General features: G+C 43.4%; 7 protein-coding genes across 7 annotated transcripts; all 7 read left to right on the top strand.

Moving 5' to 3' along the window:
- The first annotated feature begins 1,367 nt into the window (after positions 1-1,367).
- LOC107277412 (non-classical arabinogalactan protein 31) lies at positions 1,368-2,254 on the top strand. Its single transcript, XM_015786881.3, has one exon. The coding sequence runs from the start codon at positions 1,426-1,428 to the stop codon at positions 2,008-2,010; it is 585 nt and encodes a 194-aa protein (XP_015642367.1). The 5' UTR covers positions 1,368-1,425; the 3' UTR covers positions 2,011-2,254.
- A 2,056-nt stretch (positions 2,255-4,310) lies between these two features.
- On the top strand, positions 4,311-5,195 carry LOC107277338 (non-classical arabinogalactan protein 31). Its single transcript, XM_015788313.3, has one exon. The coding sequence runs from the start codon at positions 4,350-4,352 to the stop codon at positions 4,905-4,907; it is 558 nt and encodes a 185-aa protein (XP_015643799.1). The 5' UTR covers positions 4,311-4,349; the 3' UTR covers positions 4,908-5,195.
- Positions 5,196-6,857: 1,662 nt separating this feature from the next.
- On the top strand, positions 6,858-7,746 carry LOC107276967 (non-classical arabinogalactan protein 30). Its single transcript, XM_015788939.2, has one exon. The coding sequence runs from the start codon at positions 6,896-6,898 to the stop codon at positions 7,457-7,459; it is 564 nt and encodes a 187-aa protein (XP_015644425.1). The 5' UTR covers positions 6,858-6,895; the 3' UTR covers positions 7,460-7,746.
- Positions 7,747-9,254: 1,508 nt separating this feature from the next.
- Positions 9,255-9,791, top strand: LOC107275335 (non-classical arabinogalactan protein 30). The gene has a single exon (XM_015781170.1). The coding sequence runs from the start codon at positions 9,255-9,257 to the stop codon at positions 9,789-9,791; it is 537 nt and encodes a 178-aa protein (XP_015636656.1).
- Positions 9,792-15,566: 5,775 nt separating this feature from the next.
- LOC107275525 (non-classical arabinogalactan protein 30) lies at positions 15,567-16,142 on the top strand. The gene has a single exon (XM_015781159.1). It carries the CDS (start codon positions 15,567-15,569, stop codon positions 16,140-16,142), a length of 576 nt encoding a protein of 191 aa, XP_015636645.1.
- A 2,226-nt stretch (positions 16,143-18,368) lies between these two features.
- Positions 18,369-18,938, top strand: LOC107275519 (non-classical arabinogalactan protein 30). The gene has a single exon (XM_015781145.1). It carries the CDS (start codon positions 18,369-18,371, stop codon positions 18,936-18,938), a length of 570 nt encoding a protein of 189 aa, XP_015636631.1.
- Positions 18,939-24,050: 5,112 nt separating this feature from the next.
- On the top strand, positions 24,051-24,611 carry LOC107275496 (non-classical arabinogalactan protein 31). Its single transcript, XM_015781131.1, has one exon. It carries the CDS (start codon positions 24,051-24,053, stop codon positions 24,609-24,611), a length of 561 nt encoding a protein of 186 aa, XP_015636617.1.
- Positions 24,612-27,104: the final 2,493 nt, after the last annotated feature.

Genomic DNA, 27,104 nt, shown 5'->3' with positions numbered 1-27,104 from the left:
TATTTAAAAAATAATGCAAACCTAAAAAGGATAAGTCATACTTAAGGTATTTTGATAATAAAACAAGTCACAAACAAAATAAATAATAATAACATAATCTTTTAAATAAGACGAATGGTCAAACATTACAAATAAAAAACTCAAAACGACGAATATTCTAGAATGGAGGTAGTATATTTTTGAGCGGAGGGAATAGTTAAGAGTACTGATGTTAAACCTGTGTCTTATATATCTGTTTGTTATTGTTTTTTCCTAGTTAGAGCAGGGCTAACCTTACCATCAGGGGTTGAGTTACCGCACCCAATCGTAAGCACGGTAATCACACGGTAAACCATGAAAAACTAGACGATGCTATTAGAAGTTCATATTATTATGTAAATTTATTTGAATTTGACGGGATAAGTTACTATTAGTGTATCCAAAGGTAAGTCCGGTTACCGCGGAAACCGCACAATAACAAGCGATATTGTCGATTTATGACCTGTTTGGAATGTGAAGTGAGAATTGTCTTCTACTCTTCCATAAATCAAATCTTTAGGACAGCACATATAAGTGATATACAAAAATGATTAGGCTCTTCAGACATGTAAACTTAATCGGATAATTTCTCCCTCAAGATGAAAAACAAGAACTAGAGCACATATTGCTCTTGATGGGATGGAGATGCTACGTTTTGTGAATTTTTGGGTAAGCTCGATTAGTCAGACTTCCTTTCCATCCAGTAACTTTCGCCTTAAACTCTCCTACTCCTATGTAGAAACAATCAGAAAATTCTCTTACTCCAGTGCTCTCTGTTTATCTTTCAGTCGGTTTCAGACAAAACATGGACGCACATCATGCTCCTACATGAACTGCACATTTTACAGATAAAATAAGATGTCAGTTCGTTTTCAGATTATAAAACAAGTTGTCGCTCTGCCGGCAAAATTGATTATTTTGCGCGGCATTGCGTTGGGGAACATCTCTCTGCCTACACGGAGAACCAGATATTGCAGTTGAAGTCTTGAGGACACACGCGGGCAGCACGTTCTCTGACAAATCTGCATATCATCCTTCTGAACATTCGTTATCTATGTCAGACTGACCAATCGCCAAACAGATTACAAGCATGCGATTTCTTCTCTTAAAAATGCCCATGGTGACCAATCATTACATATTGTCTTTCTTTTCATTTCGACAGGTCAATCATTGTACGTATAATATTGTCACAATTTTACAATAATGTATAATAAAACGTAATCTTAATCAAAACCAAGACATTTTCCAGGACAAACATGGCCACCACTTCGGGCTTCGGCCATCTACATGTCCGCACGTTTGATCCATGGCAGTATATAAAACCCCAAGCCTCTCTCCATCTCGACACAGCCAAAAAAAAGCTTCACACAAACCATCTCAGTCGAGCTTACACCAAGCTCCGCATCAATGGCTGCCTTCCTCCACCTCGCCATCCTCGTCTCCCTCCTGGCCGCCGGCGCCACCGCCAACAACGGCTACACCACACCATCGCCACCGCCACCACCGCAGCACACGCCGCCGCCATCGCCACCGCCACCGGCGCCAGCGGCGCACCAAAGCAGCGACAAGGTGCTAGTGAGGGTGGAGGGGAAGGTGTACTGCCAGAGCTGCGAGCACCGCAACTCGTGGAGCCTCGACGGCGCGAGGCCGCTGCGCGGGGCGGAGGTGTCGGTCACCTGCCGCGACGCCAAGAACCGGGCGGCGTGGTGGAGGCTGGCCGTCGCCGACGAGAGCGGCTACTTCCTCGCGGAGTTCGGCGTCACCAGGGCGTCCGACTTCCTCGGCGCCGACCCGCGGGGGGCGTGCTACGCGCGGCTGCTGTCGTCGCCGGACCGCAAGTGCGACGGCCTCACCAACATCAACGCCGGCATGGTGGGCGCGCCGCTCCGCGACGAGGGCAAGCGGTGGCCGGGGCAGGGCTACGACAACGTCGTCTACGCCGCCGGCCCGCTCGCCTTCCGGCCGGCGAACTGCCCGCCCAAGCACTACTAGATGCGCCCGCCGCGGCCGCCCCCATGCGTGTGGCGCGCGCGCACTCTCGTGCTTTTGAATTGGGAGAGGTCGTCGTTGGGTGTGCGAAATTTAATTTGGACGGAGAATATATCCTGGTTTATTTTGTGATTCTGTTCTAATTGAATTGGTGGTGTTATTATGTGATTCTTTTGTAAGTTGATATTGTTGTGGTTCTACCAGTTTTACGGCAAATTAATCAAACTTGATGTCATTTTTGTTGGGAAAAAAAGATAACCCCGCGAGTATATAATTTTCGGCTCCATCGTTTCGCTTATAAGCGAAAGGTCATATTTACAACAAAAAAGAATATGAATAAAATTTTTACATATGTGTTCTTAGCGATCTAAAAGCAAAGGCTGGAAAATAAACTTCGACGAAAAAAAATATCCTAAAATCAATTATAAATTTAAGGTTTAAAATTTAAAATTTGACTGATAAGTATAAGCATAAGCGAAAAAATGATGCCGATAATTTGCTTCAGATATCAGGCTAATGGGCCTTGTGGATAATGCTGCGGGGCACTAGGTCGTGATTTTGACGGCCCACACGAGCTGAGTAACTCTCTACGTGAAGTGAAATTTTATGATCCATGAAAAAGTACCTCAAGTACCTAAATAAAAATATATTTTGGTACCTCAAGAGTCAAGATACATGGAGATACCAAGCTTAATTTACACAAGAAAAACTCCCAATAATTTCTTAAGGATGGTAAACCGTAAACCCTTATGTGAATTAGTGAGATCAGTGGTAGGATAGAGCGGCCTCTAACAAGGAGCTAGTCCTAGCTAGCTGCTGGCTAGGGGCGTGTGGTACTGTGCACATAAATTATAGTCACCGGCTCAACGCACCGGTATGGCGACACACCACACAAACATTACACAAGTTAACAACGAAGATGAACAGTTAACAACGAAGATGAACATGGTCAGATAGATATTAGAATTGAGACGGTGAGCATAGTCATGAAAATGACACGACAATGGATGCCTAATGCCTAGAGTTAGCTAGGGATAAAAATGACTGAAAACGATCATTTATTCAGAAATGATTTATGGTCTGTTGCAAATTTTTATTTTACCAATTTAACTATTTAGGAAATGATTTATATATGGCCAATCGGATATGATAAAAAATAGAACCACTTATAGAAAACAATACTTAGTTGGTCGGGAATTTCCATATCATTTTCATCCCTTTTTGAAATACTTGATTTATTTGATGGGTTGATGGTGGAATAGTGGCTAATGTGTTAGATCCACGACTAGGAGGGAGGTCTGGGGGTGAGGGGTGGAGTGTACCATAGCGGAGCTGGTTGACCCATCTTATCTAATGGGTGTCCGCCCCTAAGATTAGAGTGATTTTAACTGTAAAAACTTGCTACCGTACATCGGGTTCCCCACATTGGTTACCGGATGTAGGGGTGGCCATTATGTAAAAACAAACAATTCGATCTCAACCTTCGATCTTTAGAGAAATTTTGGGACCGACATGTATATAAAAATAGTCGATACTGATTTAGTTTCGGTCATACCAAAACAATAAACAATCTCAAAATTTTTAAAAAAAACATAGGAGAGACCGCTCCACCAAATTCTCAATCTCTAGTGGAGGAGACGCGGAGGTGCCACCGCAGAGAAGCAGGATGGCACAGCGCAGTAGGACAACGCGAGGAATGGGATCGATGCCGCCGATGCAAGTGTGACGGACTAACGGGTGATGAGAGAGGTGGTGGGGGTACTGGGGAAGGGAGTGGGATTTGCTCTTGTTGGGTTGGCAGGTTGTTGTTGGTCATTTTTGAAATTGCAGATAACCGCGCCTACTGACAGAGTTAAATTTTGGTTCGTCAGATACAGAAATGTTTTTTTTTTCGGCCAGTATTGGTTACTACTCCAGTAGTTTGGTTCGGTCTCTCGGTTTCAGTCTATTTCGGTCTGTCTGGAGAACCTGAAACTGCAGTCCAGTTAACGACAGATACGGGCAGCACGTTCTAACAAATCTGAATATCTTGATACTGAACATTCTTTATGGTCTACAGACTCTTGACTAATCACCAAGCAGATCATGAACATGCGATTTCTTATCTTAAAACTGCATATCACAGATGAATCGATCATTACATATATTGTCAGAATCGAATAACACATAATAAAATGTGATCTTACTCCAAAATCAATCAAGACAGTTAATTTCCATCTACATGTCCGCACGTTTGGTCCATGCATTGCAAGTATATAAGCCACACACCTCTCTACGTTTCGACACAGCCAAAGTTTTAGAAAAGAACATCTCGGTCAAGCACAGCAAGCAAGCTCCCAGCAATGGCTACCTTCCTTCCTATTGCGATCCTCGTGTCCCTCCTGGCAGTTGGCGCCACCGCCAACAATGGCTACACCACACCAACACCGTCGCCGCCGCCGCCGCAGCAGTACACCCCGCCGGCCCACAGTGACAAGTTGCTGGTGAGGGTGGAGGGCATGGTGTACTGCCAGAGCTGCGCGTACCGGAACACGCATAGCCTCGACGGCGCGGTGCCGCTGCCCAAGGCGGAGGTGTCCATTACCTGCCACGACACCAAGAATCGCGTCATGGAGTGCAAGCGGGCCATCGCCGATGAGAGCGGCTACTTCCTGACGGAGCTCGGCGTGACCAAAGTCTCTGACTTCTTTATGGGTGATCCACGCAAGGCATGCCACGTGCGACTTCAGGCGTCGCCGGACTTCAAGTGCAACAACCCCACAAACATCAACTCCTCCGATATTGAGGGCGCGCCGCTCCGTGACGAGGACAAGCGATGGACTGATCAGGGCTACGATAACGTTGTTTACGCCGCCGGCCCTCTCGCCTTCCGGCCGGCAATCTGCCCTCTCAAGCACTAAAACTAGGTACCCCACACAAGTGCGGTGTCTATATTTGTGACGTTTACACGCACGCTTTTCATAAATTTGGGAGGCGTGGAATTCAATTTGGATGTTGGATATGCATTTTATTTGTTTCTATCTTAAATACTGTTGCTCTTGTGTGATATTTGTTGTAAATCTATTATGATTTTATTAATTTACTATACACATCAAACTTGATGTGATTTTCCATCAAGAAAACGCTTTTTAAGGAGAGTCTCCTACCGTGTATATATTTATGTAATAAATAATTTATTGAGTTATGTATGTACAATGAAAATTACAAATTTTTTAGCCACTGTGAAATAAGTAGATCATCAAAGTTTTCTTAATCTACATGCATCCGAAAAGTGGCCATTTGGCCAACACCGAACAATGTGGCCTCGGTCCGAAAAGAATCAACAATTTTTGAGATGCAAAAGAATCACAATATAGTCATCAACAATTTCATACAAAATAATATCATAGTAATCACAAAGAAATCAACTTTCTATCACCGATGTCCGCATGTTACTATCCTCTACCCTTTACCTATGCCCGTGCCCTCCTCTGTCAGGACTACCGCCGCTAGATCTCCACTTGAGAAGGTATCGCCGCGGAGAAGCAGGGTGGCACGACACGGAGTGGTAGCACAAAAGGGTGGTGGGATACGTGACGGGATAGCATGGGGAATGGCATGGTGACACGGCAGGACGATGCGTTGTGTTGTTCTCAATGCCGTGATGCTAGTGTGGCGGTTTCCAACTAGCGTGGGGTGGGAAAGATTAGTTAGGGAAATGGAAAAGAGAGAAAAGTGAGTAGGGCTTGCTTTTGTTGATTTGGTGGACTGCTGTTGGGTTTAGGGAAATGTAATAGAGAGAAAAGTGAGTACGTAGGGCTTGTTTTTGTTAGTTTGGTTTTCTGTTCTTGGGTTTTTTTTCTGGAATTTTGGTTTTTAAGTTATTTCAGTTTATTGAGCCTACTTACCGAATTAATCGATTAAATTTGGCTAGACAGATTCAAGTGACCTTTTTTTTTTTGTTTGTGTCTTGCTTAGTTCGGTTCGATTTCGGTCTATTTGTACCACTACCACCCAAACCGAACGTCGATAGGGACGGTGCATGGTAAAATGGAGAGTGGTAGAAGAGGTTGGCGGTGGGAGTGGCTTGTGTTCTTACTTCTAGCTACCCGGATCCGTTGTGCAGGGAGGTCGGGGTTGTATTGGCTTAGGCCTCCTTGCCAGCAGATCTGGCAACCTCACCGTGACAAACTGGCAATGGCGATAGCGCCATGAATCATGCAGTGTTAGCTCTTGATCGATCCGCCGCATGTAAAAAAACATAGTTGCTTTGCGTCCAGTAATTTGGCTTTACATCTCTTGTTTGTATAAACAATCAGGAAACTGCACTCCGTTTTCTTTCAGGTAGTTTCAGACCAAAAGAAAAGGAACAGCATGGTACGACAATACTGCATGAACTGTATATTTTACACAGAAGATGAGATGCTTGTTCCTTTTCAGAGTACTATTCAGAGTACTAACGGAAATAATGTAGCGCTATCGGCAAAAATCATTTGTCTCTCTGGAGAACCTGGTATTGCAGTGGAGTTGAGGACACACACGGGCAGCACGTTCTCTGACAAATCTGCATATCTTCATATACCGAACGTTCTTTATCGTCTACAGACTGATCTTAACTAATCACCAAGCAGATCATGAACATGTGTTTTCTTCTCTTAAAACTGCCTTGCAGATCAATCATTACATGTTATCTTCTTTTTTTTCTCCTCCAGGCCAATCATTATATTTTGTCAGAATTAAATAGCCCACACAATAAAACGCAATCTTAATAAAAAATCAAGACAGTTAGTGATTTCCATCTACATGTCTGCATGTTTAATTAGTCCATGGCAGTATATAAACCCCACGCTTCTCTCCATTTTCTCACACCAAAACTTCAGGTAATCGAGCACCAAGCTAGCTCCAAGCAATGGCTGCCTTCCAGCTTCCTCTCGCGATCCTCGTGTCCCTCCTGGCCGTCGGCGCCACTGCCAACAACGGCTACACAACACCATCACCGCCGCCGCCGCAGCAGCAGTACACCCCGCCGCCGCCGGCCCACAGTGACAAGTTGCTGGTGAGGGTGGAGGGCATGGTGTACTGCCAGAGCTGCGCGTACCGGAACACGCATAGCCTCAACGGCGCGATGCCGCTGCCCAAGGCGGAGGTGTCCGTTACCTGCCACGACGTCAAGAATCATGTCATGGAGTGCAAGCGGGCCATCGCCGACGAGAGCGGCTACTTCCAGACGGAGCTCGGCGTGACCAAAGTCTCTGACTTCTTCATGGGCGATCCGAGCAAGGCATGCCACGTGCGACTTCAGGCGTCGCCGGAGTTCAAGTGCAACAACCCCACAAACATCAATTACTCCAGCATCGAGGGCGCGTCGCTCCGTGATGAGGGCAAACGGTGGACTGGCGAGGGCTACGATAACGTCATGTATGCCGCTGGCCCGCTCGCCTTCCGGCCAGCGATCTGCCCTCCCAAGCATTAAGAGGCGCCCCGTGCATGTGCCTACGTCTGTGGCGTTTACACGTGCGCTTTTCGTTAATATGGGAGGCACTGAATTCTCAATTTGGATTGTGGATAATGTTTCTTTTGTGTTTCTGTTTTAATTATTGTTGCTCTTGTGTGATATTTGTGGTAAATTTGTTCTGATTTTATTAGTTTGCTGCAAAATAAACTTGGTGTGATTTTCGATCTAGAAAACTTTTTTAAGGAGAGTCTCCTACATTGTATGTGTTTATATAATAAATAATTTACTGAGTTACACAAGTACAATGAAAATCACATACTTTCTAGCCATTGTCAAATGAGTAGATCAAGAAAACCACATCAAAGTTTCCTTGGTCTACATGCATTCAAAAAGTGGCCAACACCGAGCAATGCGGCCTCCGTATCTGTCATGACTGAAGATAATCAACAAATTTTGAGAAGCAAAAGAATAACAATAGTCATCAATAATTTCAAACCAAAAAATCGCAGTACTGTAAAACAAAAAAAACATTTGCTTTTCGCCGGCGTCCGCATGTTTCTCTCCTTCACCTTTTTCCTACACCTGCGCTTTCCTCTATCACGATTATTGCCGCTAGATCTCCATATCATGAGTGCCGCTAGATCTCCACTTGAGGAGGCATCGTTGCGGAGAAGCAGGGCGGCACGACACAACGTAGCAGTACAGAAGAGTGGTAGGATGCGCGACAGGATAGCGTGGGGAGCGGCACGGTGATGCGGTAGGATGATGCGTTGTGGTGTTGTCGATGCCGAGGGTGGTGGGGGTGGGAAAGGGTAGTTACGGAACAAAGAAAAAAGTGGATAGGGTTTTGCTTTTGTTGGTTTGATCGGCTTATGTTGTGCTTTTTCTTAAATTTTTGTTTTTAGGGTATTTCGGTTTACCGAGCCTACTTATCGAATTGATCAATTAAATTTGGCTAGTCAGATCTAATGACCATAATTTTTTTCATTATTGTTTTGGTTAGTTTGGTTCGATTCTGGTCTATTTTGCCCACTCCTAACTTAACGTTGATAGGAGTAGTGCATGGCGAGACGAAGAGTGATAGAAAAAGGTGGCGGCGGGAGTGGCTTGTGTCCTTAAGCTACCCGGTTCCGTGTTGTGCGGGGAGGTCGAGGTTGTCAGATCCGGTGGCCCGGGCCTCCTCGCGAACAGATGTTGCAGCCTTACCATGACAAAACTTCGCACGATTGATCTGCCGCATGTAAAAAAAAACAGACTTGCTCTGCGTACAATCAATCAGAAAACTGCACCCCGTTTTCTTTCAGTTAGTTTCAGACCCAAAGGAAATAGATACTACATGAACCGTATATTTTACACAGAAGATGATATGCTGTTCCTTAATTTTCAGAGTACTAACGGAAATAATGTAGCTCTATATCGCCAAAAATCATTTGCCTGTGCCGAGAACCTGTGGTATTTCAGTGCAGATGGGAACACACACGGGCAGCACGTTCTCTGACAAATCTGCATATCTTCACACCGAACATTCTTTATCGTCTACAGACTGATCTTAACTAATCACAGCAGATCATGAACACGCGATCTCTTCTCTTAGAAGTGCCTTGCAAATCAATCATGACATGTTATCTTCACAAAAATAAAATGCAATCTTAATCCAAAATCAAGACAGTTAGTGATTTCCTACATGTCTGCACGTTTAATTAGTCCATGGCAGTATATAAACCCCATGCTTCTCTCCATTTTCTCACACCAAAACTTCAGGTTAAGATAAACCATCTTAAGTTGAGCACCAAGCTAGCTCCGACTCCGAGCAATGGTTGCCTTCCTTCCTCTCGCGATCCTCGTGTCCCTCCTGGCCGCCGGCGCCACTGCCAACAACGGCTACACCACACCATCGCCGCCGCCGCCGCCGGCCCACAGTGACAAGTTGCTGGTGAGGGTGGAGGGCATGGTGTACTGCCAGAGCTGCGCGTACCGGAACACGCATAGCCTCAATGGCGCGATGCCGCTGCCCAAGGCGGAGGTGTCCGTTACCTGCCACGACACCAAGAATCGTGTCATGGAGTGCAAGCGGGCCATCGCCGATGAGAGCGGCTACTTCCAGACAGAGCTCGGCGTGACCAAAGTCTCTGACTTCTTCATGGGTGATCCGAGCAAGGCGTGCCACGTACGACTTCAGGCGTCGCCGGATTTCAAGTGCAACAACCCCACAAACATCAACTACTCTGACATCAAGGGTGCGCCACTCCGTGACGAGGGTAAGCGATGGACTGGTCAGGGCTACGATAACGTTGTTTATGCCGCCGGTCCTCTCGCCTTCCGGCCGGCGATATGCCCTCCCAAGCACTAAAACTAGGCACCCCATGTAAATGTGGTGTCTATATTTGCGACGTTTACATGCGCGTGCTTTTCATAAATTTGGGATGTGTGGAATTCAATTTGGATGGTGGATATGTATTTCTTTTGTGTTTCTATCTTAATTATTGGTGCTCTTGTGTGACATTTGTTGTAAATCTATTATGATTTTATTAATTTGCTATAAATCAAACTTGATGTGATTTTTGATCAAGAAAACTTTGATATCTCTGTAGAGAAGGGATCTCTGGACCACCGACCATTCACACACTCACCCTCTACCGCTCCATTGTAGCACCATTGTCATACTTGCAAAACACATCAAAGCAGGTGTAGGTCTGCTATTGTAAAAACCCGCGCTCCAAAACCGTGCAGTCCAATCCATCCAACAGGCATGCCCACTTACACAAATCACCTCACTTGCACTTTCCTCCTTATTAGGCCAAGATGTCGTAGCTATTTTTCAGGAGGCCCAAACCTGGGTAAATCTCTACGTGAATAAGTGAGATTAGAGTGATCACATTTGGATAACCCTGCTGCCGAACACCAACTTCCCTAATATATTGGCTACCTTACGCGGGGGTGGCAGTAAGGTCGGTCTCGATTTCCGGTCTTTTAAGAAATTTTGGTCATCTATGTAAAATCAAGAAGTTGATTTATATTTTGTGATGAAAATATTGGTGGTTTGCTAATATTCCTACAATCTAAAAATGAAAACCAACATGCAATCGAAAAATGGCCAACGCTAAGCAATGCGGCCTTGGTCTCTATCATGACTGAAAGTAATCAATATTTTTAGATATACAAAAGAGTCACAAAAATCACGAAATATTTCAGACAAGAAGATCACAATAATCAAAGAAATCAGAAAAAAATATCATCTACCTATCGCCGGCGTCCGCGTGTTTCTCTCCTCTGCCTTTTGCCCGCGGCCATGCCCTTCTCTATTAAGACTGCTGCCGCTAGACCTTCATCTTGCGGGTGCCACTAGATCTCCACTGAGGGGGTGCCGCTATGGAGAAGAAGGCGGCACAATATGGAGCACGGAAGCAGTAGCCGATTCACCTATCGGGCAGATCGGGCGGCTGCTCGGGCTTCACGCCATGTAAGGGTTGACTCCAATCGATGTATTACCATGCAAGTTAGTTGCGGGCGCATGGCAACAAATGTGTGCGGTTGTGTCCTACTGCATGAAGGCACCAGCCTGAATGCAGATCCTCTACAGTACTGCTGATTCAGTAGCAGTGGCTGATTTATGGGTACAGACCTGTTAACGACCACGCTCATACACCCGAAGGCGAGTTTTGGACCTGCACTGAAGTTAAGCAGATCTCCCAGGCCTCGTGTTTTCTGTCAACAGGACCCACACATCAATGTTTGCTAATGCATGCAATCTCGGAAATGCTAATGGGCGGGTGATCGCTCCCCCGCCCGCCCAGCGATCACCCGCCCGCCCCCTCCCTATACTACTAGATACACTCCTCCCTCCTCCCCTACTACAGTACACCACACAAATTTTTTTTAAAAAACAAAAAGTTAGAAAAATTTATGTATAGAAATACTATATATATAAAAAATTTAAATTTAAATTCAAATTTGAATCGGGTATGTAAACTTTTTGACTTATAAACTTTGGGTCTATAAATTTTAGGTGTATAAACTTTAGATGTATAGAAATACTATATATAGAAAAAATTTGAATTCAAATTCAAATTTGAATCAGATATAATTCAAATTCAAATTTGAATCGGGTATGTAAACTTTTGACTTATAAACTTTGGGTTTATAAACTTTGGTTCTATAAACTTTAGGTGTATAAACTTTAGATGCATAGAAATACTATATATAGAAAATATTTGAATTCAAATTCAAATTTGAATCGGATATAATTCAAATTCAAATATGAAACAAGTAAATTTGAATCAGATATAATTCAAATATAAATTTGAAACATGTATCTAAACTTTAGATGTGTAAACTTGAGGTGTATAAACTTTAGGTCTATAAACTAACTTTAGGTGTATAAACTTTAGATGTATAGAAATACTATATATAAAAAATATTTGAATTCAAATTCAAATTTGAATCGGATATATAAACTTTTGACTTATAAACTTTGGGTCTCTAAACTTTAGATGTGTAAACTTTAGGTGTATAAATTTACTAAAATAAGAAAGTAATACGGTGCCAAAAAGGAAACCAGGTGGAGGGAGGGAGAGGGGAGGGGGGTAGCGAATCTGATCGCTACCCCCATTGGCGGGCGATCAATCGCCCATTAGGGCTGCCCATGCAATTTCCACTGAGCAACTTGAAACCTGAACCAATGCCAGGCTAATCACCTTGCCTAATTGTGTATGCTTAAATACTTAATCATGTTGATATTGCTGACTATCAACTCATGTATACTACACCATAGTCCAGGAAAGACATAACAAGGGACCAATTATATTTTATTAAGAGAAAATCTTCCACATTTATATAAGTGTTAGATCGCAATTTTATAACAAAATTACTCTGATTTAAATCTCTACTATTATAAAAATTAAAGATGTTTCTGCCAAAATTTTAGTATGTCATCCGTGTTGGAGTTGGTTTACTAATATTTCTCTTTATCGCAAATCTATCTGTACATCTAATAAAAAAAATAAGCAAGCATCCCGTGTATTTGATTTTGTACGTCGTCCGTATAAGTCCGATCCGTTGCCACGTGCCTCCAGCCACCGCCGCCGCGCTGCCCAGGCCGAACCCTAACGCCGCCGCCACATCGATCTATACCTTCCTGTGCGTTTTCTTCTCTAATTAATTGCAAAAATCGATTCTCTACTCGTCCCTCATCCTTTCCCCATAATTTCCCCTTTCAATTCGGATTTAATTAACTAGATTTAATATTTGTTTAACGGTTGTGAATGATGGTCTGCCAGTGATCTTCCCCCAACTGTTTTTATCCCGAGTTTCGTGGATTCGTTCCGATTTTGGAAAAAACTAAAAGAAGAGATCAAGTGGATAAAAAATCCTTAATCAATTTTGGGAGATCGAGAAAGATTCAGTTTGATTTGATGGGGAACTTGTTTTCTGGAATTTAAAAGGAGGTAGGAGGCAACGCCTTTTCAATTATAATGTATAGCGATACTAATGTTTCAATTTATTCCTTGGCTCTTAATAGCCGTTGTATCACTGAAAAACGCCTTTACCCGTTGCAACGCACAGGTATTTTTTCTAATCTAAGAACAATTTGAGCGAAATATGTAGTGGTTTTAGTTAGGCTTTGTCCATCACCTAAATTTTCTAAAGGGAAAAGTCCGAATTACACCCCTAAGTATGAATTACCCCCTCAGACTCGAAAACCATACATGTTTCACCCTCAATTATTAATATCAGACGAATTACCACTAACTCGAACCGGAGTGGTTTTGGTCCTACATGGCAGTCCAGTCAGCAATTCTTCTTTTTTAAATGGATGGGCCCCACCTGTCAGTCTCATCCTCTGTATTTCTTTCCCCTCACCTCTCTATCTCCCTCTTTCCCCAATCCTCTCTCTTGTCCCTCCCCTCACCTCCGTCTCTCTCAGCTGGCGGATGGGGAGCCAAGCACGGTAGCGGCGGGCGGGGGTGGGGACAGAGGCAAAAGTGGGGCACGACGCGAGCGTGAGCAACACTAGCCATGCGACGGTGTGAAACACATATATGCGAGGCACATCCCCGTCCACCTTGCCTTCCTCTCCCTCTCCCGATGCCTGCAACGCACGATCCTTCGTCGTTGTCTTCTGCTTCTGATTAATGGAGGAGTGAAGTGGTTTTTGTAACAAGTGATGTTGGGTGCTGTGGAGAGAGAGAGGGCAGGGGAGGGAGAGAGATGACATGTGGGTCCAAGGATTTTTTTTCTATTTTTTTACTGACTGGATTGTCACGTTGATGCACATGTACAATTTTAGGTCAAAACCGCTCCAAAATAGTGCTCAGGGTGATCTTTGTCTGTTATTAATAGTCAAGGGTGAATGATGTCTGATTTTCGGGTCCAGAGGATAATTCGTACTCACTCAATAGTTCAGGGGGGTAATTTGGACTTTTCCCTTTCTAAAATTCCTAGCTCGGCCATGGACGAAAGAATGGTGGTACAGCGCAGCGGGACTACGTGGGGAACGACACAACGAAGTGGCAAGACGATGTAGGTGTTGTTGATGCCGTCGATGTGGTATCGTGACGAGTGATGATTGGGATGTTGGGGCGGAGAAGGGTAGTTAGGGAATAGAGAGAAAAGTGAGTATGGTTTGTTTTTTTCTTGATGGTTGTTATTGGGCTGTTTTTGGAATTTTGGTTAACTGAGCCTACTTACCGAATCGATAGACTAAATTTAGTTAGTCAGATTCAGTGATCATATCTTTTTTATTTCTATCTTGGTTAGTTCGATTTTGCCCACCCTTAACCAAACATCGATAGGGCGGTGTAGAGTGAGACGTATTAGGAAACGATAGGCAAACAAACGATAAAGAACAATAGATCAATCACAGAAGACACGAGATTTTAACGTGGAAAACCCTTCCAAAGTAGGAGAGAAAAAACCACGGACGCTAGCCAGCAAAATATCTTCACTATATCTGGGGAGAGGTTACAACGCCGCACGGCGGCTTACATGAGGTATATATATGGTGGAACCCTAAAATGGATGACGATCCGTTTCGCGGGGGCTCCGCCCCCGCACCTCCAGGCGTCCCCAGGTGCACGGCCCAATGGGTCAGCTTCAGTCTCCGCCACGCTCCGGCCCAAGCCTCCCGACGATGGGCCTCCGCGAAACAACTCAACAAGACGAAGATGATCAAAGAGGACGGTAGCAGGAGTGGCTTGTATCTTCACCTCCAGCTACTCGGATCTGTTGCGCGCAGAGGCCGAGGTCACTAGATCCGGTGGCCTTGGGCTCCTTGCTAGTAGATGCATCAGCCTCACGGTGACAAGGGTGATAGCGCCGTGCATCATGTGGTGTTGGCTAGATCGATCCGCTGCATGTAAAAAGCAGACTTGCTTTGGATCCAGTAATTTGGCTGTAAAGCTCTTGTTTCTACAAACAGTGAGAAAAATGCACCTGTTTTCTTTCTGTCAGTTTCAGACCCAAAGAAAAAAGACGCCATGGTACTTGAATACTACATGAAACATACTATATAAATGAGTCTAACTGCAAGTTAGAACTACATAAACACAAATCTTGACGCAAAATCAAATCTTGACGCAAAATCTTATGGACAAAGTATAAAAAGATAGAAGCCCAAAAATCTATCGCAAGTAAAATAGCAAACCTGTCTTTATGGAGAATAATGTAGCTACTAAATAATCTCCATATATATCATCTGCTTGTGTAGACAACCTGGTATTGCAGTGCCGTTAAGGACAGACACGGGCAGCACGTTCTGACAAATCTCAATATATATCTTCATCCTGAATATTTTCGGTAGTCTACAAATTCTTAACTAATCACCAAGCAGATCATGAGCATGTGATTTCTTCTCTTAAAAGTGCCTTACAGATCAATCGTTACAGATCATTTATTTCGCCAGGCTAATCATTATATATATTGTCAAAATCGACTAACAATAAATAAAGTTTGATCTGTTAATCCAAAATCAGCACAATTAATTTCCATCTACATGTCCGCACATTTAGTCCATGGTATGCAGTATATAACCCACATGCCTCTCTACGTTTCGGCACAGCCAAAGCTTCAAAACAGAATATCTCAGTCGACCACGGAGCACAGCAAGCTAGCTCAGAGGCTCAGAGCAATGGCTGCCTTCCATCCTCTCGCGATCATCGTGTTCGTGTCCCTCCTGGCCGCCGGTGCAACCGCAAACTATGGCTACACCACACCATCGCCATCGCCGCCCCCGCCGCCGCCACAGCAGCAGTACACCCCGCCGGCCCACAGCGACAAGCTGCTGGTAAGGGTGGAGGGTATGGTGTACTGCCAGAGCTGCGCGCAAAGGAACACACACAGCCTCGAAGGCGCGAAGCCGCTGCCTAAGGCGGAGGTGTCCGTCATCTGCCATGACGCCAAGAATCGTGTCATGGTGAGGTGCCGTCGGGCCGTCACCGATGATAACGGCTACTTCCGCGCGGAGCTCGATGAGACCAAAGTCTCCGACTTCTACATGGGCGATCCGCGCAAGGCGTGCTATGTGCGGCTTCGGGCCTCGCCGGACTTCGAATGCAACAACCCCACAAACATCAACTACTCTAGCATTGAGGGTGCGCCGCTCCATGACGAGGGCAAGCGGTGGGCTGACCATGACTACTATAACGTCATGTACGCCACCGGCCCACTCGCTTTCCGGCCGGCGATCTGCCCTCCTAAGGGCTAGGCTCCCTATGAATGTGCCTGCATTTGCGACACTTACAGTTTCATCAATTTGGAAGGCATGGAGTTCTAATTGGACGGTGGATACGTGGTTCTTTTGTGTTTCTATTTTTTAATTGTTGTTGCCCTTGTGTGCTTGTGTTGTAATTTTTTTATGATTTTATTAGTTTGCTGCAAATCAAACTTGATGTAATTTTCGATTAAGAAAACTTGTTGTGGTTTTCAGTCAACCATTTGTACCCTCTTTTCCAAAAAAAATACAAGGTATGCATAAATATTAATTCAACCCTGGTAATATCTCACGACCAATAAATCTAATATAAATTAAATTTTATTTGATAAAATTAATACCGTTGAACTGAGATTTGAATGTAATTTTCTATAATTAGTCTTTGTTGTTACAAACATCGAAATATATAGGACAAATTAAAAATCACTTACTATTTGGAAAACCGTGCTAAATTTAACTATACTGTAAGTTTAGAATTTTGAGTACGTACATAATTTGCTTAGTCAGATACCAGAGGTTACGTATTTTCGAAAATTGAAGAATGAGTCGGACCCTTGTTGGGCCAGATGTCTGAGGCCCATACAAAATCTGTAATTTTGATGTGGAAAAAGTACTGCGAAGATCCCTCATCTTATCACCGAATTAGAAAATCATCCCTCGATCGAAAACCAGAGACAGGCCATGTTTAGTTCCACAGCCAAAACTTTTTTAAAGTATACGGACACATATATTTGAAGTATTAAACGTAGACTAATAACAAAACAAATTACAGATTCCGCCTGTAAGCTACGAAACGAATTTATTAAATCTAATTAATCCGTCATTATCAAATGTTTATTGTAGCACCATATTATCAAATCATGGCGTAATTAGGCTCAAAAGATTCGTCTCACAATTTACATGGAAACTGTACAATTGGTATTTTTTTTATCCATGTGTCCAAATATTTGATGTGACGGAATATTTGGAAGTTTGAAGGGAACTAAGCACAGCCACAATGCATCTTCCAACATTCAAAACAAGTGCAAACAAAATTCCTCAGCTTCCCAATTTTAGCTGACATAGCGTTTATATGGCTCCTTTCTACAAAGAATGAGAAAAATACATCCATTTTCTTTCGTTCAGTTTCAGGCCCAAAGAAAAAAGACGTCATGGTACTTTAATACTACATGAAACGTATTAAATAAATGAGTGTAATTGCAAGTTAGAATTACATAAACACGAATCTTAATGCAAAATCCTATAAACAAAATATAAAAAAAGAAGCCCCAAAACCTGTCACAAGTAAAATAGCAAAACCTATCTGTATGGAGAATAATATAGCTACCAACATAAATAATCACTACTTAAAAATAATTTTCCTGGACGACCACATCAATAGATTGCAGGTGGACCAAGTATCTGTGTCTGTAAAAATCGACTCACATTTTTACAGACGATCCTGTTAAGCAGCCGCAAAAAAAAATAAGGTTATTTTTCTAGATGGACATCTTAAGAGGCCAAACGGGAAAAATATATTTTCGCAGACGGCCATCTTAAACGTCCGCCCAGTAGTTTAAATTATCTCCTCTTTTCCCTCATAGCACTTCTATTTTTTTTCAAGCCATCCTCATCTTCTCTTCTCTCTCTCACCTCCTCTTCTCCACATACTACTCTCTCACTCTCTCAAACTCCCGTACACAAAAATAGCTATTTTCGTAGACATTTTAGTACGTGTGGGTTGTCCTACCGTACGCGAAAATTTCTCTTGAGCCATGAGAAAAATCACTTTTGTCCTAGTGGTAGCCCTATTGGCAAAAAATCATCTGCCCAACATGGTATTGCAGTGTCGTTAGGGACAGACACGAGCAGCACGTTCTGACAAATCTGCATATATATCTTCATCCTGAATATTCTTTATAGAATTATAGTCTACAAATTCAAAACTAATCACCAAGCAGATCATGAGCATGTCATTTCTTCTCTTAAAAGTGCCTTACAGATCAATCGTTACATGTTATCATTTCTTTCGCCGGGCAAATCATCATATATTGTCAGAATCGAATAACAAAAAATAAACTGTGATCTTAATCCAAAATCAAGTTTAATTTCCATCTACATGTCCGCACATTTAGTCTATGGCATGCAGTATATAACCCACACGCTTCTCTACGTTTCGACACAGCCAAAGCTTCAAAACAAAACATCTCATCAGTCGAGTACGGAGCTGTGCTCAGAGCAATGGCTGACTTCCTTCCTCTCGCGATCCTGTTCGCGTCCCTCATGGCCGCCGGCGCCACAGCAAACTATGGCTACACCACACCATCACCATCGCCGCCACCACCTCCGCCACAGCAGTACACCCCGCCGGCCCACAGCGACAAGCTGCTGGTGAAGGTGGAGGGTATGGTGTACTGCCAGAGCTGCGCGCAAAGGAACACACACAGCCTCGAAGGCGCGAAGCCGCTGCCTAAGGCGGAAGTGTCTATCATCTGCCACGACGCCAAGAATCGTGCCATGGTGAGGTGTCGTCAGGCCGTCTCCAACGATAACGGCTACTTCCTTGCGGAGCTCGATGAGACCAAAGTCACCGACTTCTACATGGGCGATCCACGCAAGGCGTGCTATGTGCGGCTTCGGGCGTCGCCGGACATCGAATGCAATAACCCCACAAACATCAACTACTCTAGCATCGAGGGTGCGCCGCTCCGTGACGAGGGCAAGCGGTGGGCCGACCATGGCTACTATAACATTATGTACGCCACCGGCCCGCTCGCTTTCCGGCCGGCGATCTGCCCTCCTAAGCACTAGGCTCCCTATGAATGTGCCTACATTTATGACACTTGCACTTGCACACTTGCGTGTTTCATCAATTTGGGAGAAACTAGTTTGATGGTGGATACGTGGTTCTTTTGTGTTTCTGTTTTAATTGCTGTTGCTCTTGTGTGATTGTGTTGTAATTTTTTTATGATTTTATTAGTTTTCTGCAACTCAAACTTGATGTAATTTTTGATTAAGAAAACTTGATGTGATTTTCAGTTAATCATTTGTACCCTCTTTCGAAAAAAATACAAGGTGTGCATACATTTTGATTCAACCCTAGTAATAACTCACGAACCATAAATCTAATATAAATTAAATTTTACGTGATAAAAATAATACCGTTGAACTGAGATTTGGATGTAATTTTTTTATAATTATGGCTTTTGTGGTACAAGCATCGTAATATATAGGACAAAGTAAAAAGCACTAAATATTTTGGAAAACCAATTTTAACTATACCTTAAATTTTGAATTTTGAGTACTTACGTAATTTGCTTAGTCAGATACCCTTAGCGAATGAGTCGTAATTTGAATTTTGAGTACGTACGTAATTTCGAAAATTGGCGAAAGAGTCGGACCCTTGTTGGGCCAGATGTCTGAGGCCCATACAAAATCTGTAATTTCGATGTGGAAAAAGTACAGTGGAGGTCCCTCATCTTATCACCGAATTACAAAATCGTCCCACGCATCCTCCAACTTTCAAAACAAGTGCAAACGAAGTTTCTCGGTGGTGTTGTTTCCAATTTTAGCTGACATAGCGCCTATGCAACTCCTTTCTACAAACAATGAGAAAAATACACTCGTTTTCTTTCTGTTAGTTCCAGGCCCTAAGAAAAAAGACGTCATGGTACTTTAAAACTACATGAAACGTACTGCATAAATAAGTGTAATTGCAAGTTAGAACTACGTAAACACGAATCTTGATGCAAAATCATATGAACAACATATCGAAAAATAGCAAAACCTATATGTATGGAGAATAATGTAGCTACTGACATAAATAATCACTATAAAAATAATTTTTCTGGATGAGCACCTCAATATATTGCAGACGGACAATAAGTATCCATGTCTACGAAAATCGACTTACATTTTCGCAGACGACCCTATTAAGCAGGTGCACAGGAAAATATATTTTCGCAGGCAGCCATCTTAAATGTTCGCCCAGAAGTTTGAGTTACCTCCTCTTTTCCCTCCTAGCACTTCAATTTTTTTTTCATGTCATCCTTATCATCTCTCTCTCACCTCCTCTCCTCCATATACTACTCTCTCACTTTCTCTCAAACTCCCAGACAAAAAAATAGCTATTTTCGTAGATCTTTTAGTGCGAGCGGGCTGTCCAACCGTACGCGAAAATCTCTTTTGGCCCATGTGCAAAAATCTCTTTCTTAGTAGTGGTAGCCCTATAGGCAAAAAAATCATCTGCTCAACATGGTATTGCAGTGCCGTTAGGGACATACACGGGCAGCACGTTCTGACAAATCTGCATATATATATATATATATAGATATATATAGATATATATATCTTCATCCTGAATATTCTTTATAGTCTACAAATTCTTAATTAATCACCAAGCAGATCATGAGCATGTGATTTCTTCTCTTAAAAGTGCCTTACAGATCAATCGTTACATGTTATCATTTCTTCCGCCGGGCTAATCATTATATTATATATTGTCAGAATCGAATAACAAAAATAAACTGTGATCTTAATCCAAAATCAAGCTTAATTTAACATGTCCGCACGTTTAGTCCATGCCATGCAGTATATAACCCACACGCCTCTCTACGTTTGGACATGAATTAAATTTAAAAATATATTGTTCCTCATTTTTTTTAAAGAATAGTTGAGATGCAAACTTTTTTACAGAAATATACCGTCGATCTCGCGTAATCGTTACGCGAAAATGACACGGACGTAATATCACGGACGGTATCGCGCGATGAAAGCGCGAGAGCGCACAGTCTCGCGCAACAACTGCGCGAGACCGCACGGTCTCGTGGAACCAAAGGGTCTCGCTGATTGAAATAGCGATACCGCACTGACATGCCTGTTGATTAATTATCCTGATTAGCAATTAATTAATCACTAATCAGGATAATTAATTACTAATTATTATTAGTTAATAGTTAATTAGGTAATTAACCATTGACGGCCGGGACTGCCATGCCGGTGTTGCTGCTTGAACAAGCGATACCGAGCGGACTCGCTCTTTGCTTCCGCGAGACCGCGCGGTCTCGCGCCACTGCCGCGTGATACCGCACGGTCTCGCGCTTTCGTCACGCGATACCGCTGGTGACGTCATGTCCACGTCATTTTCGTAAAACGATTGCGCGAGATTGATGGTATATTTGTAAAAAAAAAAATTTATCCCGAATATTCCTGAAAAAAATTGGATAAACAGTATATTTTAAAATTTAATTCGTTTGGACACAGCAAAAGCTTCAAAACAGAACATCTCAGTCGAGTACGGAGCACAGCAAGCTAGCTCAGAGCAATGGCTGCCTTCCATCCTCTCGCGATCCTCGTGTTCGTGTCCCTCCTGGCCGCCGGCGCCACCGCAAACTATGGTTACACCACACCATCGCCATCGCCGCCCCCGCTGCCGCCACAGGTATACCCCGCCGGCCCACAGCGACAAGCTGCTGGTGAGGGTGGAGAGTATGGTGTACTACTAGAGCTGCGTGCAAAGGAACACACAGCTTCGAAGGCGCGAAGCCGCTGCCTAAGGCGGAGGTGTCCGTCATCTGCCACGATGCCAAGAATCGCGTCATGGTGAGGTGCCGTCGGACAGTCACCGACGAAAACGGCTACTTCCGCGCGGAGCTCGATGAGACCAAAGTCTCCGACTTCTACATGGGCGATCCACGCAAGGCGTGCTATGTGCGGCTTCGGACCTCACTGGACTTCGAATGCAATAACCCCACAAACATCAACAACTCTAGCATCCAGGGAGCACCGCTACGTGACGAGGGCAAGCGGTGGGCCGACCATGACTACTATAACGTCATGTACGCTGCCGGCCTGCTCGCTTTCCGGCCGGCAATCTGCCCTCCTAAGCACTAGGCACCCTATAAAAATGCCTGCATTTGTAACACTTACACTTGCACAGTTGCGCATTTCATCAATTCAGGAGGCATGGAATTATAATTGGACGGTGGATACGTGGTTCTTTTGTGTTTCTGTTTTAATTGCTGTTGCTCTTGTGTGATTGTGTTGTAAATTTTTTATGTTTTTATTAGCTTGCTGCAAATCAAATTTGATATAATTTTCGATTAAGAAAACTTGTTGTGGTTTTCAGTCAATCATTTGTACCCTCTTTCCAAAAAAAAACAAGGTGTGCATACATATTAATTCAACCCTAGTAATATCTGATGAACCATAAATCTAATATAAATTAAATTTTATTAGAAAAGATGCCCGTGCGTTGCAACGGCCAACGGGTAAACTAAAATTATAGCAAATATAAAAATATTAGATGATTAGGGTTTAGTTTTTCGTGATATGAGCCCATAAAAAAAATATGTTGCTTACAAATAAAAAGGTTCTAAAAAAAGAAAAAAAGGCCCCATTGGACCCTATCGGCCTGCTATTGCGCGTCCGGCCCATAAAGAGCGTGTGGCCCAACAGTGCTATGGCCCGAGATGGAGGCCGGCCCGACACAGGATCGATCTAAGCCACTCATTTTGATGGACGGCTCGGATCGATTCTAAATCCATCAAAACCGTTGGTGCCTAAAACCCTAACCCTAATCACACTTTCCTCTCCCACCCCCCACCACGAGCTCCTCCTCCCCCTCCCATCCACTCTCACGACTGGCGGCACCGCTCGTCCTCCGTTGCCCCCTCTCCGCTGCTCCCCCTCCCCCACCGTCGTTGCATGCCCCCTCTCTCCTTGGTCCGAGCTCAGCGGGGGCGCTGGATCTGGTGCCCCCAGTCCTCTGCTCGCCACGGAGATCCCCTCTGCCGGTGGCTCATTCTCATACCTCCACGTTGAGCTCAGCGACATCGCGGTGTTCCTCGCCGCCGGGAACATACCGTTGGAGGCCGTCGTCAGGGTGGTGCGCGCAATGGCATGGCTGCTGCTCGCGGCGTACCTGCAGTTCACGCTTGGGTGGCGCCGTGAGGAGTGGTTCCCTGTGCCGCTGCGGCTCTGGTGGTCACGCCGCCGCTTGTGGGTCGTATGCTTCGCCGGAGAAGAGAGAAGAGAGAAAGTAGGGAGAGAGATGAAGAGAGGTAAGGAAGAAAGAGGAGAGGAGGAGGAGGAAGAGGAAGAGGGGCAATTCGGTCACGATGTTTAACAAAGTAGGCCCCTTCTAGGCTCGTCAGCACAAAAATACTAATTTAATGGATGTGGTGTTTGGTGGCAAATAACTACATTTACATAGTGTCTTCTCTCAAAAGTTACTTTGCGCGGTGTCCTACAGCTAAAACCATAAAGTCGCAATGTCCTGTAGCAAAATTTGCCTATATTTTACATAGTCCCTCCATCCCATAAAAAACCAACTTAGTATTAGATATGACATATCCTAGTATGTACTACGAATCTGGACATGCATATATCCACATTCATTGTCTATAATATGTCACGTCCCGTTCTAGATGGGACGGTGGGAGTAGGAAATGACATGCCATACTCCTTTTCAGAGTACTGACATAAATACTGTAGCTCTATCGGCAAAAATCATCTGCCTGGGTGGAGAACCTGGTATTTCAGTGCCGTTAAGGGCTGCACGTTCCGACAAATCTGCATATCTTCCTCCTGAATATTCTTTATCGCCTACGAATTTTTAACTAATCACCTGGCAGATCATGAGCATACGATTTCTTCTATTCAAAGTGCCTTACAGATCAATGATTACATGTTAGCATTTCTACGCGGGCTAATCATTATATATTTCTTAGAATCGATAACAAAAAAAAATAAAATGTGATCTTCATCCAAAATCAAGACAGTTAATTTCCATCTACATGTACCCACGTTTAGTCCATGGCATACAGTATATAATCCACACGCATCTCTACGTTTGGACACAGCCAAAGCTACAAAACAGAACATCTCAGTCGAGTACGGAACACAGCAAGCTAGCTCACAGCAATGGCTGCCTTCCATCCTCTCGCGGTTATCGTGTTTGTGTCCCTCCTGGCCGCCGGCGCCACCGCAAACTATGGCTACACCACACCATCACCACCGCCGCCGCAGCAGTACACCCCGCCGGCCCACAGCAAAAAGCTGCTGGTGAAGGTGGAGGGTATGGTGTACTGCCAGAGCTGCGCTCAAAGAAACACACACAGCCTCGAAGGCGCGAAGCCACTGCCTAAGGCGGATGTGTCTGTCATCTGCCACGACGCCAAGAATCGTGTCATGGTGAGGTGTCATCGGGCAGTCGCCAACGATAACGGCTACTTTCTCGCGGAGCTCGATGAGACCAAAGTCTCCGACTTCTACATGGGCGATCCGCGCAAGGCGTGCTATGTGCGGCTTCGGGCCTCGCAGGACTTCGAATGTAACAACCCCACAAACATCAACTACTCTAGCATTGAGGGTGCGCCGCTCCGTGACGAGGGCAAGCGGTGGGCCGACCATGACTACTATAACGTCATGTACGCCACCGGCCCGCTCGCTTTCCGGCCGGCGATCTGCCCGCCTAAGCACTAGGCTTCCTATGAAGCTTCATCAATTTGGGAGGCATGGAGTTCTAATTGGACGGTGGATACATGGTTCTTCTGTGTTTCTATTTTTTAATTGCTGTTGCCCTTGTGTGATTGTGTTGTAATTTTTTTTATGATTATATTAGTTTGCTGCAAATCAAAGTTGATGTAATTTTCGATTAAGAAAACTTGTTGTGGTTTTCAGTCAACCATTTGTACCCTCTTTCCAAAAAAATACAAGGTATGCATAAATATTAATTCAACCCTGGTATATCTCACGACCAATAAATCTAATATAAATTAAATTTTATTTGATAAAAATAATACCGTTGAACTGAGATTTGAATGTAATTTTCTATAATTAGGCTTTGTTGTTACAAGCATCGTAATATATAGGACAAATTAAAAATCACTTGCTATTTGGAAAACCTTGCTAAATTTAACTATACCTTAAATTTTAATTTTGAGTACGTACGTAATTTGCTTAGTCCGATACCAGAGGTTACGTATTTTCGAAAATTGAAGAATGAGTCGGACCCTTGTTGGGCCAGATGTCTGAGGCCCATAGAAAATTTGTAATTTTGATGTGGAAAAAGTACAGCGGAGATCCCTCATTTTATCACCGAATTAGAAAATCATCCCTCGATAAAAAACCAGAGACAGGCCAACTTCCAACTTTCAACTAAACACATCCACAATGCATCTTCCAACTTTCAAAATAAGTGCAAACAAAGTTCCTCGGTGGTATTGTTCCCAATTTTAGCCGACATAGCGCCTATATGGCTCCTTTCTGCAAACAATGAGAAAAATATACCCGTTTTCTTTTCGTCAGTTTCAGGCCCAAAGAAAAAATACGTCGTGGTACTTTAATACTACATGAAACGTACTAAATAAATGAGTGTAATTGGAAGTTAGAATTACATAAACACGAATCTTGATGCAAAATCCTATAAACAAAATATAAAAAAACAGAAGCCCAAAAATCTGTCACGAGTAAAATAGCAAAACCTATCTGTATGGAGAGTAATGTAGCTACCAACATAAATAATCACTACTTAAAAATGATTTTCATGGATGACCACCTGAATAGATAGCAGGTGGACTAAGTATCCGTGTTTGCAAAAATCGACTCATATCTTTATAGATGATTCTATTAAGCAGCCGCACGAAAAAATAAGGTTATTTTTATAGATGGACATCTTAAGAGGCCGCACAGGAAAAATATATTTTCACAGACGGCCATCTTAAAGGTCCGTCCAGTAGTAAAAATATATTTTCGCAGACGATCATCTTAAAGGTCCGTCCAGTAGTTTAAGTTATCTCCTCTTTTCCCTCCTAGCATTTCAATTTTTTTTCAAGCCATCCTCACCTTCTCTCCTCTCTCTCACCTCTTCTTCTCCACATACTGCCACTACTACATAATAGGTTTTTACATACGGCCAGCAATTATTTTCACATGCGGCTAGGCCATTAGGGAAATCATCTGCCCAACAAGATATTGAAGCGCCGTTAGGGACAGACACGAGCAGCACGTTCTGACAAATCTGCATATATATCTTCATCCTGAATATTCTTTATAGAATTATAGTCTACAAATTCTTAACTAATCACCAAGCAGATCATGAGCATGTGATTTCTTCTCTTAAAAGTGCCTTACAGATCAATCGTTACATGTTATCATTTCTTTCGCTGGGCTAATCATCATACATTGTCAGAATCGAATAACAAGAAATAAAATGTGATCTTAATCCAAAATCAAGCTTAATTTCCATTTACATGTCTGCACGTTAGTCCATGGCATGCACTATATAACCCACACGCCTCTCTATGGAGAATAATGTAGCTACTGACATAAATAATCACTATAAAAATGATTTTCATGGATGAGCACCTCAATATATTGCAGACGGACCATAAGTATCCGTGTCTGTGAAAATTGACTTGTATTTTCGCAGACGACCCTATTAATCTGCTGCACAGGAAAATAAGATTATTTTTCTATACGAATTTCTTAAGGGGCTGCACGGGAAAATATATTTTCGCAGACGGCCATATTAAAGGCCCGCCCAGAAGTTTGAGTTACCTCATCTTTCTCTCTTAGCACTTAATTTTTTTTTTCAAGTCATCCTTATCATCTCTCCTATCTTTCACCTCCTCTCCTCCACATACTACTCTCTCACTTTCTCTCAAACTCCTGCACGCAAAAATAGCTATTTTCGTAGATTTTTTAGCGCGAGCAGGCTGCCCTACCATATTGCAGTGCCGTTAGGGACATATACGGGCAGCACGTTCTGACAAATCTGCATATATATCTTCATCCTGAATATTCTTTATAGTCTACAAATTCTTAACTAATCACCAAGCAGATCATGAGTATGTGATTTCTTCTCTTAAAAGTGCCTTACAGATCAATCGTTACATGTTATCATTTCTTTCGCCGGGCTAATCATTATATATTGTCAGAATCGAATAACAAAAAATAAACTGTGATCTTAATCAA

Source organism: Oryza sativa, chromosome 1 (genome assembly GCF_034140825.1).
Source record: "Oryza sativa Japonica Group chromosome 1, ASM3414082v1".
In the NCBI taxonomy this organism is placed as follows: Eukaryota; Viridiplantae; Streptophyta; class Magnoliopsida; order Poales; family Poaceae; genus Oryza; species Oryza sativa.
The sequence above is the reverse complement of the archived record's forward strand: the minus strand, read 5'-3'. Positions and strand labels throughout refer to the sequence as shown.

Coding starts and splice junctions, on each gene's coding strand:
- LOC107275519 (XM_015781145.1), top strand. CDS start 18,369: ATGGCTGACTTCCTTCCTCTCGCGATCCTGTTCGCGTCCCTCATGGCC.
- LOC107275496 (XM_015781131.1), top strand. CDS start 24,051: ATGGCTGCCTTCCATCCTCTCGCGGTTATCGTGTTTGTGTCCCTCCTG.
- LOC107277412 (XM_015786881.3), top strand. CDS start 1,426: ATGGCTGCCTTCCTCCACCTCGCCATCCTCGTCTCCCTCCTGGCCGCC.
- LOC107277338 (XM_015788313.3), top strand. CDS start 4,350: ATGGCTACCTTCCTTCCTATTGCGATCCTCGTGTCCCTCCTGGCAGTT.
- LOC107275525 (XM_015781159.1), top strand. CDS start 15,567: ATGGCTGCCTTCCATCCTCTCGCGATCATCGTGTTCGTGTCCCTCCTG.
- LOC107276967 (XM_015788939.2), top strand. CDS start 6,896: ATGGCTGCCTTCCAGCTTCCTCTCGCGATCCTCGTGTCCCTCCTGGCC.
- LOC107275335 (XM_015781170.1), top strand. CDS start 9,255: ATGGTTGCCTTCCTTCCTCTCGCGATCCTCGTGTCCCTCCTGGCCGCC.